Source organism: Osmia lignaria, chromosome 10, assembly GCF_051020975.1.
Source record: "Osmia lignaria lignaria isolate PbOS001 chromosome 10, iyOsmLign1, whole genome shotgun sequence".
Classification (NCBI taxonomy): Eukaryota; Metazoa; Arthropoda; class Insecta; order Hymenoptera; family Megachilidae; genus Osmia; species Osmia lignaria.
Window position 1 is genome coordinate 5381402 of NC_135041.1, and position 16236 is coordinate 5397637.

Consider the following 16236-nt stretch of genomic DNA (forward strand, 5'->3'; position numbering starts at 1 on the left):
AAATAAAAGAAATGTTTGTCTAATCAAAACTCTATTTGTCTACTCTGAAAATCAATAAAGATCAATGATTTAAATCTAACAAGTTGTCTCTACTATTTCCGCTAGCAATACTTCCTCTGGTTCCAATTCTCTTCTTCTGATTTATGTCCATCTTCCTATAAGACATATAATTTTTATTAAGAACCACAGTGTCTTCTATCATTGCTTTTAAATGGAAAAGCAATTCACCTCATCGAACGATTAAAAATAATATTTTCCACAATACAAATTGTTCCAGCCACGATTATACCAAACGCCAATAAAAGTAAAGCTGGTGCTGTTTCATAGATGGTGATACTCCTGGTAGATAAAGTATCGGGTTGACATTGTGGCTTCCTTGAGGACCAATGTTTAATTTGACGATTGCGAAGACCGGTGTTGAACATTTTTGTCAATCTTAAAGAGATACCAAAATAAAATAAATTTTAAATCATGAAGAACAAGGAATGGATGCAGAGATGCTTACCCTATTTTGGCTATCTCAATGAATTGTCCATTATGACTAGCATACATTCCCATCACAGATTGTTTAAACAAATGGATCTCCGTTAATTCGCAGATTTTATTGGAATCGAACATCCTTTCCACATAAGGGTAGGCTGTATTTGGGTCGGTGTGATATGCTAAAATACCTTGGCTCACTTGTCTGATTCCTTCCTCTAATGGCAAGTATCGTTTGGATTCTGGCAGAGGATCCCAACGTTTTTTACGAAAATAATCTGATTCCCAGTTCAATTTCTAATAATAGTATTACTGATATTAAATTAAATCATGATTCCTCAATTAGAATTTGAGTTGTATCCTACTAACGTATAGAAAATAGTTGAGATATGGCACAGCTTCTGCAGCAATTTTTAAATTGCTATCAGCAAGAACCGTCACTGAATCTTCCATCATGTCTAAGGGTTCGCTTAATCGAGCCGAGACGATACTAGCTGAATAATAATTGTACATTATCCAGCTATGTAGGGTTATTTGAAATAGTGCTATGCGACTTGGTACACGTTTTGGAAGGAAATTTGCACCTAATGAAAAAAACGAAAAGGGTCAAAGGGTCTGTTATTGAGAATTTTTAATATATACATACCTTGCTGAGCTATAATTCCTATGGAAAGCACCACTGCTCCTGAATATTTCTCTCTTTTACCTACTTTCTCACGATTCATAATTAATTTCATAATAAAGATGGAAAATATTCCAAAAGCTGCGAACACGTACCACGTCTGCCTCGTAAAAGGCTTCAGAAAGATTTCCAATTTGATTTTATTAGTTGATGTTGATAGAAGCATGAAACAGGGTCTACTCAGAATTATATTTAACGTATCTATTACATTTGAAAAAGATTATTTATAATATTAGTAAATGATATTGATTACTTTATAGGCCAGGCTGCACCAATGAGGCTAGCAAAATCTAATCTTTCAGACACCATAATCCTTGGATTGCTCGCAAAATCAATGTAATTCGATCTTAAAAATTCAAAAATTAAACCATGCACGCTGTGCCTGTCCCAATAGATTATTTCTGATGCGTGAACGCTGAATAAAGAAGAGCGTTGATTAATTAAAATTCTATAATTTGATGCTATTATTCGTTACCTAAAATTGAAAAGATCCCCCGTGTGTAACATCATAGCATGGACAAATTTATGCATGCTGTCTAAGGATCTCGTATTAATATCCTGCATGTAATCTTCTAGACGCATGTCCTTTGGTCTGTATTGTATCTGAATATCATATTATATTATAAATACCTTCTACATTTTTATATACTTTCATTTACAATAATACTCACCACCCCAGATATCTTTAGTCTCATACCATGCATGTTAGCTCTCCTGTTAATCAAAGGCTGGGTCAGGACAATGTTTAATCCAGAATCTTGACGCCAAGTGCCGAGTTTAGTGACGTTTAATAAACCACCACGATATTTACAATGATTGAAAACATCGTATAAATCGTATCCATGCTTGTTCGATATAGCCAGAACAAGATCCGTCACTATATTGTATGCGGTGTCGTTCAGAAGAGGAATACTGCGATTGTAATTCGAGCCAAGTACTAGCCAGTTGTAGGAGTAATCGTACATTCGATGCTTCGAACTCTAAATTGTACAATTTTGATTAAAAGTTTCGTTAATCGTAATCGTTCTATGGAATCTCTAAACTTTTGTTTCTCTTACTTCGGCAAAAATTCGGACAGCCGTTTCATTGTGACAACGTACATCGATGACAACACCTACTGTCCACGTTTCGCTTCTCAAAAATCTTCTAAAGTCGATTTTCATACTGGGTTCTCGTATTATTGTAAATATACCGATGGTGCTCAGGGTTTTCAGAAGGTTGAAGTCACCTGTGAACAGGTGGTAATTGTCATGTAGATATAAATTTTCCATTTGATGGTCTAATATTTCTTGAATTAAAATTACGTACCTATAGTGTCACCGCAAGAAAATCCTACGACATTTCGAACTTTCTTATGCACAAAATAATCACGTATGAAGATATGATCCTGTGCGTTGGAGATCAAAATAAATTGTAATAAGAGTAGAAAAATGATGGACATTGTAACAAGTAAATTCTTCACAATTTTAGTGATAGTTGGATTGAACCCTCCAGCATGGTATACTTGATGAAATTAATATGCTGCATTTGGCTCATGCATTGAATTCATTATGGTCATTTAGTATTCTGATATTCAAGACGAGCCTGTCAAACAATTTCGTGTAATCTGACAAATTGCTCGAGTCACGAAAGGTGAACATAGTTCCTTCATTAATATTTTATTCGAACGTTTCGTTCCTTGATGTGACACACGAGTTGCGCGATGGAAATAAAACACAGTGACTTATACATTTTTTTTATAATAACTAGATTATACACTTTCAATCAGTTGGACAGAGAGAAAAAAATATTTAAATATTTCAGAATTTATATACATTAATTAATCGCTGATAAACGAACTTCCTGATAAGTTAAATATTCAAGGTATCGCCAACGCGATGGAAACCCCACAGATTTAAGTTTAAAAATTAATTACACGATAATAAATTGGCGACCGGCTTTTCGTGATATTAGTAATATTAATATTGGTAATTAATTGACAGAGTTAATGCGGTGAAAGGATATCGTATAGTCAGTTTACCGCTTAATGAATATCGTCGGTACGTGCGGAATATCATTAATTAAACGCATTAAGGCACGCGTGCGTGGTCATTTAGTTCCTTAGTGTCCCATTTATAATAAAAGCTCCATCACATAACGAGAAGAGTCTAAATTAAGGTGCGACTATGGCGTGCAAAGGATCCATAATTCTGTTTGAATAATTAAAGATTCCGAAAATTAGCTCATTTTTCGATTACATTAAAATTTCTTGAAGTCTGCAAATTGACGTCTTTTAATGTTGATAAATCGAAGTTTCTTCCTATCAAATGCTTCTTCTCCATTAGTGCGCTCTCTCTCCTGTAAATGAAACATTTCATTAGAAAGTCGAATACGTTTAATGAGAGAAATGATAATCACCGTGCTGAAGAAAGGTAGAATAATAAATTCTCGACGAGGCAAAAAAGAAGAGACAGGAACATGGAAAAGCTCAGAAATATGAAAACTGGGGCAGCTTCGTGAATGGATAAAGGTTCAGCGATTAACAGATTGTTTGGACAGAACGGTTTCCTAGATCTCCATCGTTTCAGTTCCCGTTTCTGGATACCAACGTTGCGAATTTTTGTCAGACTAGAAAAAAAAAGGACGGATTTAATTCCTTAAACAAGAGTAATTTAACTGAACGTATTCAATACCCTATTTTCATCAATTCAGTGAAAGGACTCTTGTGTCTCGCGTAGAATGCCAGTATCGATCGGAAGAGATGAACTTCCGTCAGCTCACAAATACTTCGATAGTTAAACGATTGTTCAATATACGGATAAGCGGAATCGATCATCGTGTGATAAGCCAAACTTCCATCTGCCACACGATCGAGTCCCTCCTCCAGTGGCAAGTATCTACTGAACTCTGGTATTTTCATCCAACGGTTCTCGTAGAAATATCTCACCTCCTTATCTGGTACCTATTAAACGAATAAATGTCACGAAGTTTGATATTTTATAAAGAAACATTACCTTCAGAAAAGAACGAATATAGGGAGTCGACTCCGCTGCGAGTTTCATATTGCTCTTCGCCAAGCTGATCAAAGAATCATTCATTCTTTCGCCTTTGTTCTTCAAACGATTCGACACTATACTTGCTGAATAATAATTTAAAATTAACACGCTGAAAAGCAGAGTGTGCAGAAGCGCGATGCGTCCTGCGAAACGATTCGGGATGAATGCAGATCCTGTGGAAAATAATTATGTTTCAAAAGTGATTTGTTATGATTTTCTTTCAAACGATTATGTACCTTGTTGAGATATTGCTCCTATTGTTAGTAAAACAGATAGTCCATATATTTCGGTAGGAGAACGTATACCCTCCATTCTTATTAAAATAATCAAAATTATCGTGACCATTCCTATCGTAGCGAATATTACGTACCATACTTTCATGGATAAAGGTTGCAGAAATTGAGTTGGTTTCATTTTCGACGATGAAATTGTGCGGAATATAAAACACGATCTATAAAAATGAAATTAATTAAAGATACTGTACAATTATACCGAGGTAGTAGTATTATACCGTATCGGCCAGACAGGCCCAATTATGTCTCCGTTAGTCAATCTATCTATCTTCATTGCAACCGGACTTGCCGACATATCTATAAGTTTCTTCTTGAAAGCCGTAAATACCGGACCGGAATTGTCGAATCTTCTTTGAGCATTTATTTGCACGAGGTCCATACTGTAAAAGGCACGAAACATAAAATTTGAAATCTGAAATTCTAAGCACATTTTAATATTAATTAATCAATCTTTACGTGAAATTGAAGAGGTCAGACAAGTGATGCAGAAGAACGTATAAAAATTTCGATCGACCATACTTTGATTTCATGGAATATTCTAACATGGTTTCATCCAGGGATTTGTTCTCTACTTTAATGTTTAACTGAAAAATTACAATTTATTTTACAATCAATAAATTCCTTAGTTATCACTTTTGGATAAGTGATATAGAAATTAGCGAAGACTTACAACGACGCCTACTTTAAGTTTCATTCCATGCAAATTAGACCTCCTTTGAAATTTCGACTGATTCAAGCTAACATTTAATCTAGATTCACTGCTCCACGATCCGAAATACGTTACGTTCATCGATCCTCCTCGATCCTTACATGGATTGTACACGTCATAGAGAAGATAATTGTCATTGGATGGTATAACAATCACAACGTCAGTTGAAACGCTAAATGTATCGTCGTTTAGTATTTCAAGTGTCTGGCGAAGATCTGAGCCTAAGATCAACCATTTGTGCATCTCGTCGTACATAGAATACTTTCCTGCCTATAATGGGTGAATTGATTTGGAATACCTACAAGTTAATGGAATGAACATTTTTCAATCTTACTTACATCGGCTATGACTTTAATATAACGTTGAGGATCGCATCGACAATCCAAGAAAACACCTAACTGATGATATTCAGCTGTTAGAAGCTTCTTTACATCTAAACGTGATTCAATTGTGGAGTTAGACATCGAAATGTATGTAGTGTACATGCCGTTCAAAGTCTTCGCAAGCTTAAAATCATCTATTTTCAACGTAAAAGTGTATTAATTAAAGAAAAGATTGTTTGAGATTCAAAAGTAATTTACGCACTTTCCACGTTATCGCAAGAGAAGCCGACAATCCTCCCCACTTTCCTAAATGCGAAATAATCACGGATAATGTAATTTTCATTAGCACAATAAACAGCGGTTAATTGCACCGTCGAAAGTAACAACAAATACACACAATTCATTGCAGAAAAATTATTTCTCTAAGAAACACTTTGCAATAAGACGTTCTGTTACCGATACCTTTCATGAATATTCTATTTCTATTTTAATATTTTACCTTAGCGTATATTGAGCATAACTACTGTGAATTCTTAAACATGCTCCTAACATTAATATTTAAGTACCTCATCCATACTCAACACAATCCAAATGAAGTACAAATTTCGAAATAACCAATAACATTTATTTCCTGCTCATCCTATGAAAATACACGAACGAAAGAAAGAAAGAGAGAGTTACCATCTAAACGTACCACTTTAATTAATATAATTTGTACTTTCTATGCACGACATAAAACGACAGCGCTTCGCCACCTTCTTCGATCTCGTCTTCTTGTTGATTCAAAGGGCTCGAATAAATCTGCGCACAATGCATAAATAAAGAGTAACTTGTAAATGACTAGTACTGATCATTTTGATGTCGCAAAAATCACGATCGCCGCCACACGCTCGTTCTAAGCCGATCCCATTGTGCTCGAATCGTTGTTTATTCTATCGCGAATGGAGGGGCGTCGTTCGTTGACAAATAAAATTTTCCTCGTAACCTGTAACAAAACAAGAAAAACGTGATTAGTGATAAATAATTCACGGATAATTAAATAATCAAAGCGTATGCGCCTTACGACGTGGATGCGTATTCCCCCATCAGAACAATAGGGTTGTAATCGCAACGACCCTCTTTGTATTTTTCCCAACTCTCACAGGTTCTAGCCTTGAAACCGGCTGTACTTCCTATACTTTCTGTCATGAATTGATGCGCCCGTGAATGACTACAGTACGCTAAGTATTCAGATATCTATCATTAGCGAGTTTAATGTAAGATTGGTTTAACAGTCGACACCCATAGTCACCGCAGATTCTTACTTGTAGTTGGTATAAATGAGCATCCAGGCTGAGGAAATGTTCCGTTGTTGGGATAAAAATCAGCGTGACCTAGAGGAGCTAAAAATCCAAACGCCGGTCCACTTGTATGGATCACGTCCACGAATTGTGCATCTGTTGGGTCCAATCTGAATTCCGGATCCACGATCCCGGAAATCGTCTCGAATAGAGGACTGGCCGGATCTAAGCCTTTGAAATTACACCACAAAATTATTGAAAATGGCATTAGAAACGTCTTAGTAATTGTCGAAGGGGTAGTACTACCTGTTATTCTACCGATCCGCCCGTCCAAGTAAGCACCGGCGAATCCGGCTACATGTGACCCCAAACTGTGTCCACTGATGTGCACGTCCTTGTATTCCAAGTTTGATTCGTGGTTCAAAAATTCCAGAAAATCACCGAGAAATTCGCCTACGCGACGCGTGTTGTTTGCAGCCAGCGGATATATGTCCGCGGCTAAGATACCCCATCCTACCACGATCACGTTCACATCTTCGTGAAGAAGATACGCTGCAATCAAACAGGTACACTTGTAATTAATTCTACGCGTTTGAAAAATTATTTAAGCCCATTACAGATAACGTATTAACTTCGATCGCTGTTTAAAGAGCTGTATGGTTTTTTAACTTGCGCTTCTATTCATCTACCAACGTCACTGGGATCACCAGAGGGTCAAAGGGTGTACCGACAGAGGATCTTGGAAAAATTCTAAATCGAAATTTCTCACAGTTACGTCAGGAGCTTAGCTCGAGAGCAAAAACTTCTTAAGTGATCAATTAAGTTGTTATCGTGTTGACCCTTGAACCTGGCGACGTCGATTCCGTGTTTACCAAAACGGATTGACCCTGATTGTAATTAAATTTCACTGATTCCTCGACGCTGTCGTCGCCGACATTTCTAGAAATTCCGGGAAAATTATTCTTCCCCCTGGTTGTTACCAAACACACAACTTCCTTCCGCTTTACTTCTCTCTTTCTCTCTTATCGTAAGCGTCGATATACTCGTGTTTTGCGTACCATCTATCAAACCTCGTACCCAAGCTTCGTTTCCGGTGTCGCTGAATCCGTGAATGATGAACTTTGTTGGACGGCTTTCATTGAAGTGAGACGCGTACAGGACCTCGGTATTGTTTAAAAACAACTGCTCCTCGCCAAAGGGATTTTCCCTTCATGAAATAGAAAAAAAAAATTATGATTATTGAGTGAAATGTTATTAATTAATTCTTTTATAAGATTTATAATGACCTCTTATAGATCCAAGAATATTACGAGTAGTTGAAACACGTGTATAAAAGCGATATTAACACATTGAATGCAATGTCACCCATATCTGGGTGACACTTGAATTGTCAAAGGAAGCCATTATCTATATTATTAGGAATTTGGTTACTTATCTAATTAGAAATATTTTTATTAGGTATTTAAAATAACGGATAATGGAAATAATAAATAAAATTTTTTAAAAATAAAAATATTATCTAATGAAATTTTCAATAGCGTTTGCCTGGCAGTCAACGTGTTAAAAGTGATAGAGATCGAAGTAAACGAATGGCGTCTCAAGTGGCGCTACGATTTCCTCCCCGTATTCGATCGGCTCGATCGACAGAAGAAGGCAACACAGTGCAAAAAAGAATAAGAGAAGGAGGCGCGTCCGCGATATTCACGCATCGATGATAGTCAGTGGAGCGTCAGCGCTGAGAATAGAATTTGCCGGCTTGCTGATTGCACGTATCGTTAAAAAACTGATGCATCGTTTACGAACGTGAACGATAAAGTCAAGCTTGGTGCACGGGCGAAAAATTCGCAACGCGAATCGCGCGTTGCCAAGGAGAAGCGCGAATTTTCTTGATCGTCGGAAATCGTTCGCTCCTCTCTTCTTCCTTTGCCACTTCGATTTATTTCAAATTGAAATAAATAGATTTCGTTTCACGAATCCGTATAAATTAATTATCGCCTGTGACATAAATTTTGTCAGTATACGTATAATTAACAAGCTTGGGAATGGGGGGCTGAGCGTAAACGTGACAAGATTAACTCCCAAGCGACGGAGCCTGGGTCAATCGTGACACCCAGACCTACTAAACGTATACTACAGTATTTTCGCGTACAATTATTTAAGAAAAAGATTTCATATTTCACTTTAACGGGTTTGCCATTTGTAGAGTTAAAGACATTGCAAGATGTATCAGCCTGAACATTCAATATTTTCCAAATAAATCACCTCCTTCATACCTGGTGTACAAATTAAAGGTAGCTGGTTCACGGGCAGCCTTGAACACGGACCTGATTACCGTCTCCACATCGTTCAGAAGAGTGTTCTGCGGATACGCGTACGCTGGAACCACGATTAAACAGAATTTATTATAAAAGAAAACGAAATGTTCAAATATGCACAGTCACTTTGAAAGTTCGTAACATATCAGAGCTTTGAGAATCAGACTACAAGTATCTATGCACTCTGATTTTCCAAAAGATATTCACTAGAAACAATCAGTTGGACACTTTAACTGAACCTGTGAAAAGATCCACGTGACATTTACCTGAGACCAGAACAATCGCCAGGAAGAGGAGAGTTTCAACCGGTGACATGTCTCTCTGTGCGATACCGCTCGTCGTTGCACTGGATTACTACTGTAGCCGGCTTAGCGGCGGGGTACCATTCATCCTACTCGCGATTTCTCGTCTTTGATGTTCGATAAGCCTGGCAGCTACGTTCATTTGTTTAATTAATTACGACAGTCACTCGCTGAACGTGCACGCAATTTTTGAGAGCCGACGACGTCTCTATCCCCACTGCCCGTCGTTGCTCCATTCGAATCCCGGACACTTCTGAATTTCGTAACTCGTTCTACGACCTCGTCAGACGAAACGTTTTTGCAACCCTTTCTCGAGACATGTTACTCGATTCTTATCGTTAAGATATCAGGCTCGTTCTCGTTTCGAATGAAAACAAGAAAGACGGAAATGTTTATTTGGCAACGAAGAGAGGTAGAGCCCCAAACGATGAAGAACTATGATTTAAGAAAAAGAAAAAAGAGATGAGATTATGATGAATTGCAGATTTGATCTGAATAATACCGTCACTGGAATAACTGGATAAGGAACAAAGTGGAAGTGGTTCTTCTGAGATGTGAATTACCTTCCTTCTTCCATCAGGAATTATTGGAATAACAAATTTTATCTTATCAGGAGTAAAAATTTGGGCCAGAATACAATATGCAATGCAACTAGAATCAAAACGTACAACAACGTTCTTAATATGCAAAATTAAAAATAAAAATCAGTGGAATAAATACGTAAGGGACATGGTGGGTCTTCTCCCACCCCTCCTTTGTAACTTAATAACCCTTACCTTGAATTTCCGCAAATACCGTATTGCTTTCGAACTTAAGATTCTGAACGCATTCTATGAATATATGAAAAAAGATATTTCATGAATGTCAGCAAATATAGAAACTTTAATCAGAATTACGATAGTGTAACTATCCCTGTTTCATTATCGTGACGGTTGTATCGTCTTTATTCGATGTAACAGAGAAACAATCTTGCATGACTATTAAATTATTACATTTCCTTCATCAACGTTCCTTTTCTCTTTTTATCGCATATTATAATGACTGGTGAAAGAAAAATACAATTACAATATATAACACTAGAACTATTAATAGTATTATGCTAATTATCTGTTTCATATCTTCATTTCGTATAGTTTATTAAGAATGTTTTTTATCGTTACGAATTATGCAATACCTGTAAATTTGTCAATTAGATATTACTGAATATTATTAAATAATTAATAAATAAACTAAACGATAAGAAAATTCAAAAATATTCTCTTACATATTCCAAGGTTCCTCGATTTGATCCTGAGATCCCCTATAACTCATCTCAAAAGCACGTGCAAAGTGTTCAATACAGTGATACGTTACAAACTTCACAGTTGCGCTTCGTTTTGAACCTGTTTCAAGTGGAGTGTACCTCATGAGTATGTACAAATAAACGTTTTTGTAATATAAAATTCTTTTAAACAAATACTCACCATAAACAGAGGATTGAAGTATCATATACTGAAAAAGAAATGTCTGAAAAGTTGCGAAGATATGAGAAAATTGATTTCTTGGGGGAAGGACAGGTTAGTTACAGAGCAAGCATTGTCTTGAATATTGTTAATATAATTACATATTTAATTTCAGTTTGCCACTGTTTATAAAGCCAAAGATATCGAGACGGGCAAAATTGTTGCTGTAAAAAAGGTATACTAATGTCTTTATGCTGAAAATGAAATATTAATTCATGCAATAATTTACTTAATTTATGTGTTTTAGATTAAAGTTGGAAGTCGTGCAGAAGCTAAAGATGGTATAAATAGGACAGCATTAAGAGAAATCAAATTGTTACAAGAACTGAAACATGATAATGTCATTGGTTTATTAGGTACAAAATCATACGTTTATATAGCATGATATTAAAATGAATTACTTAATATTTATATTTTAATATTAATGTTTTAGATGTATTTGGTTACAAATCAAATGTTTCTTTGGTGTTTGATTTCATGGATACAGATTTAGAGATAATAATAAAAGATAGTAATATAGTTCTAACAGCTGCAAATATCAAAGCATATATGATTCAAACTTTACAAGGCTTAGATTATCTCCATCATAATTGGATACTTCATAGGGATTTGAAACCAAATAATTTGCTTGTCGATGCAGAAGGGGTTTTAAAAATTGGTGATTTTGGTTTGGCTAAATTTTTTGGTTCACCAAATAGAATAAATACACATCAAGTAGTGACAAGATGGTATAGAGCACCTGAATTGTTATATGGTGCAAGATTATATGGAACTGGAATTGATATGTGGGCAGTTGGTTGTATATTGGCAGAACTCCTATTACGTGTTCCATTTCTACCTGGAGAATCTGATTTGGATCAGCTTACTAGAATATTTCAAGTAATTATTTTTATAATAATTTTTGACTACTACATATTGTTGTTCATTTAAATATACTTATGTACATGATTTGTAGACATTAGGTACACCCACAGAAGAGACATGGCCAGGAATGACTGAACTACCAGATTTTATTCAGTTTAAGCCTTTTCCTGGAACTCCATTAAAACATATATTTACCGCTGCTGGCGACGATCTCCTAGATCTAATTGCTAGTCTGTTAAATGTAAATCCTTTAGAAAGGTGTACATGTGATCAAGCTCTTCAGATGCCATATTTTAGCAACAAACCAGCACCTACTCCTGGACCAAGGTTACCCCTTCCTACATCCGTAAAACGTCAACCAGAGGAAAAACCTAGTCTGAAAAGAAAACTATTAGAATCGATGGATGGTGCTTCGCTTGCGAAAAGATTACAGTTTTAACTATAACTTTAATTAGAATTAATTATGGATTACTACAAATAGTAATTCATTGTGATTGTTTTTGTTATCGATTTTACAATGAATTATCAGTGTAGTATACAATATAAAAAAATATGCAAAAATAGAATGATTTGTGTAAATATGTAATGTATAGATTAAAATTATAAAATGTATTAAGTAGATATTTAATAACGAAATAGCGCGATTCCATACATTAAAGAATAAATAATGTATTTTTGTTACAAAATCATTACAGAAACGATAAAAATTGAAGTTATGTATGAAATGCATAAATGTTTTGTATATTTTTACAGTTTTTGTATTTACAGAATATACTGTTTATAATATACACAAACTTAGAAGACAGGAATGTTACAGGTTGAAATAATAATACATATTTGAAAAATACAACATTATGCTGCATTACTTTTATTAACTTAAAAACTAGTAAGAAATGTTTGATACGTGAACAATTTTGTAACTTGTGAAATATTAAATTTCAATAGCGTAAAGAGGTAACTCGTTGATAACAAATGATTAAAACTGTAATCGTATTTCGTAGCATCTTTGCAGCTAGTTTAAACATTTGTTTTTCACAATAAGTACAAATATTACCAAATCTTAGTTTTCTTATTTCTCTCTGATGATCCATCAACATTTTCCTTGTGAGTAAAACCTAAATTATAAACAAATAATCCTCTTTTTATTCAGTAACATCTACTTTTTGAATGAAAACATATACCGGTAATTTCTGCTATATTTGATGACGATTTTGCATTTCTCATCTAGGATGGACTTGCAAACAGTTTTTTACGAGTACTGCTCACGGCTGATTGAATTATTTTTTCAATCCAGCTTCTAATATCCGTGCACAAGTTCAATACATATGTATTACACACACATATATGTATAAACCTACTCAATACTGATGGGTAACAAAAACATTACAATTTAGTGAAAATACAAATTATACATATCTTATATTAATGCACATATCAACATGAGTTAGCTACCTCTGAAACTGATGAAAGTGTTTCACATTACAATCATAAGAATAGATTAAATTTAATATTTTGATATATTACATAAAGCTGTAACAAAATTTGTTATATTATACACATAGTTACATTAAAAGCATAAATTAAGACGATGTGTGCATTTAAATACTGAAGCAACATTTAGTATTCTGTTTATACATCGTGTTAAATCCTGAAATAGAGATGCGAAGCTGCAAGTTCTAATATAAATAAAACGTGATCATTTTAATGTAAGATGTGTTAGAGGATTACCGCGGTATATTGAATTCAGCACACTGCTATGTAAACGAAAGTACATTCCAACATTAGAATAAATTGAAATATTAGATCTATTTTTTTTCACTTTAATTTAAAAAAGATGAGGTAATAAATGTATGGAACTAAACAAGTTTATATTTTGAAACGCAAGTAATCTCCTAAAACGTCTTATAATGTATAAATGATAATTCATTCTAACACATTGTACTGTGGTCCCTCTTATTCAGACTGAACTATAACAACTATATAATACCTTTTCTGAATGCGTATGTACCAATGTTTGCCAGACACAAGTTAGTGAGAAAGCATAAGAAATATTATCACTATTATTTCTCGTTCAAATGACACAGAAAATATGCAAACAAAAATTTGAAAATAACTGAAAGAAGATATCTTTATAATACTATTAAAGAAAATCTGAAAAAAATAATTGTTACTAAATCTTCTCCTTCAATGATTTATGCACTAATATGTTTCTATGTGTTTGTACAACATAAATCTGTTCTTTCATGCAACTTATTTACACAGAAAAATAATATACTTAATAGTAGATTTTACTGTACATTATATATATACTTAAAAAGATAATTAAATTTATAAAATTGATATTACACAGAGTGTGATGTAATATCAGAAAACATTTTTTAATACAATTCAAAAGTTAACCCGTTTGTTATATATTAATGAATTCATTGAAAACATAAATTAATTCGCTTGTTTTTAACGTTTATGACATAGTGTTATGTAATTTGAGCATAACAACTCTACATATTGAACAAAAATTTTTTGTTTGAGGAATCAGCGTGTTACTTGATAATATATTCCATATTTAAAGTCACCACCGCTTTAAATGTGTCATAGTAATGTGATAGATAGACTTAATGATTTTATTTTATACACTATTTGCCTATCCTGCGTGCATTTTGCAAGGAACATCGTATTCAATAACATTAGTTCTGTTTTAATATGCCCTTTCCTGCATGGCCCTACACGTGTAACGTGTTGGCAAGACATTCTTTTACTCAGCGGGGCTTAAATTTTAAATAGGATGCGTTGTTCAATATACAATTAAAATAAGATATATCAGAAATAGCACGTAGGACATAGTATTGAGATCAAAGAAAAAATATAATTTAAAAATATGTTATATATCAAAATATTAAATAATCAAACTTATAATTTATAAAATTTAATTTAAATGATAAACATTGTAATGGGATAAGATATTATCGATTACATGTAATATTTTTGTGTTTTTTAAAATTGCTGTTATTAATTGTATTATTGTCTTATATTAGCATCCCATCAAGAACACATATTTGAAAAATTGTTGTAAATGATTATTTCCTGAACATGAAATATAATGAAGATTTAACAATTGTACGTAACAACAAATACAATTGCTTCATTTTTTAAATTATACTATGTCCTAAGCAAATATTTTTAAGCAGTAGTCAATGCACAGTCTATAGAGCACATGCAGCAGACAAGTTGCTCTGGCATTTCGTTTCTAGACATTTGATTCAGTATTTAAAGTAACATATATAACAACTTATGCAACCAACAACATGTTATGACTACCTTACAACGCGTATTTTCCTTAATTTCTTATTTTTTACATTAAGTCAACATATACCAAAATTTTTAAACAATATTAATACTATTTTACATTTAAATTTGTAGCAATTTTTTAATCTCCTAAATTAAAGACCTAAACATAATTTAATCATATACATTTTGTACGAGCTAGAGTTAAATACGAATCATGCAAATTTTGATTGATATATAAATAATAACACATATATTTAATATTGCTTAATATTATTTAAAAACCATGGTATTTAAATTCTAGAACAAAGATGTCATTTGCAAATGAAAATGAAACGATACCTATTTAGAAATTTAAAATAAGTATACATACATTATAATATAGCTGTCCATAATAATAATATCACATCTCCAAATACTACTTAGCACGAAGTGTTACAAAATAAATGTATATATAAACCATTTTAGACAAAAAATATAGGCGGTGCAATTTTTCGGTAACTATCATTTTGTCTTGAGTGTAAAGAAGAATATATTTTTTTAATTTTTCTAATGCGGATAGTTTAGCATGGTATATTTTGTTGTTTCCAATATCGAAGATCATTCCACAACTTTGTTTTATAAATATGTGTAAAATATTCTTCAGTCCATTCATATCATTATTGAAAATCCAACTTCAATTACAAAAAATTCAATTAACATTTAAATTCTTGATCGATACGTTTCACTTTGGCAACATATCACTTTTAATCTTGAAAAAACTTAAAATAATTAATTCCATGACATCAAAACATATTTGAGATTAATACATGAAGTCAGTATAGAAGAGAATGTAATTACAGTATTTCGTACAAATACAAATGAATAAAATATCATTAAAATGTGAAACACTCTGTATAGCTTCTTGATTAGGCACAATGTTCGAAAGTAATAAATTCCTGTTTCTGTTCAAATAAAAAGTTTCTTTGTGAAACACACTTTCCCAATACAGACTAAATCTCCCTAGAATTCATTAGAATATTAAAAGTAGAAATACATATTTCATTGTTACTACTGTTTTTTACTTTATTATGTTATATATATTCAGTAGTCAGTCCAAGGCAAACATTATTCGCAATAGTATAATATAATATAGCTACTATTTTCATATCTTTTTAAATCGATCTACC

General features: G+C 33.4%; 3 protein-coding genes across 4 annotated transcripts; 1 reads left to right on the forward strand and 2 right to left on the reverse strand.

The window, feature by feature from the left end:
* Window positions 1-17: 17 nt before the first annotated feature.
* On the reverse strand, window positions 18-5948 carry LOC117611629 (uncharacterized). The gene is made up of 20 exons (XM_034339645.2): window positions 5785-5948; window positions 5538-5716; window positions 5161-5469; window positions 4947-5074; window positions 4709-4870; window positions 4434-4648; window positions 4156-4370; window positions 3835-4103; window positions 3560-3769; window positions 3400-3499; window positions 2471-2672; window positions 2221-2390; window positions 1834-2142; window positions 1638-1765; window positions 1416-1577; window positions 1127-1338; window positions 850-1064; window positions 506-777; window positions 229-435; window positions 18-155 (listed from the first exon to the last, which is right to left on the reverse strand). The coding sequence occupies exons 1-20, from the start codon at window positions 5924-5926 to the stop codon at window positions 62-64; spliced, it is 3900 nt and encodes a 1299-aa protein (XP_034195536.2). The 5' UTR covers window positions 5927-5948; the 3' UTR covers window positions 18-61.
* Window positions 5949-6137: 189 nt separating this feature from the next.
* On the reverse strand, window positions 6138-9869 carry LOC117611877 (endothelial lipase). Of its 2 annotated transcripts, XM_034340295.2 has the most exons (7): window positions 9384-9847; window positions 9076-9178; window positions 7861-8009; window positions 7109-7354; window positions 6827-7033; window positions 6586-6742; window positions 6145-6507 (listed from the first exon to the last, which is right to left on the reverse strand). In XM_034340295.2, the coding sequence occupies exons 1-7, from the start codon at window positions 9430-9432 to the stop codon at window positions 6450-6452; spliced, it is 969 nt and encodes a 322-aa protein (XP_034196186.1). In that variant the 5' UTR covers window positions 9433-9847; the 3' UTR covers window positions 6145-6449. The 2 variants fall into 2 exon arrangements, with proteins under 2 accessions (XP_076546775.1, XP_034196186.1); XM_076690660.1 differs by lacking the exon at window positions 6586-6742 and having other exon boundaries at window positions 6138-6507; window positions 9384-9869.
* Window positions 9870-10690: 821 nt separating this feature from the next.
* Cdk7 (Cyclin-dependent kinase 7) lies at window positions 10691-15249 on the forward strand. Its single transcript, XM_034340294.2, has 5 exons — window positions 10691-10975; window positions 11037-11096; window positions 11169-11277; window positions 11355-11800; window positions 11877-15249. The coding sequence occupies exons 1-5, from the start codon at window positions 10922-10924 to the stop codon at window positions 12222-12224; spliced, it is 1017 nt and encodes a 338-aa protein (XP_034196185.1). The 5' UTR covers window positions 10691-10921; the 3' UTR covers window positions 12225-15249.
* The last annotated feature ends 987 nt before the right edge of the window (window positions 15250-16236 follow it).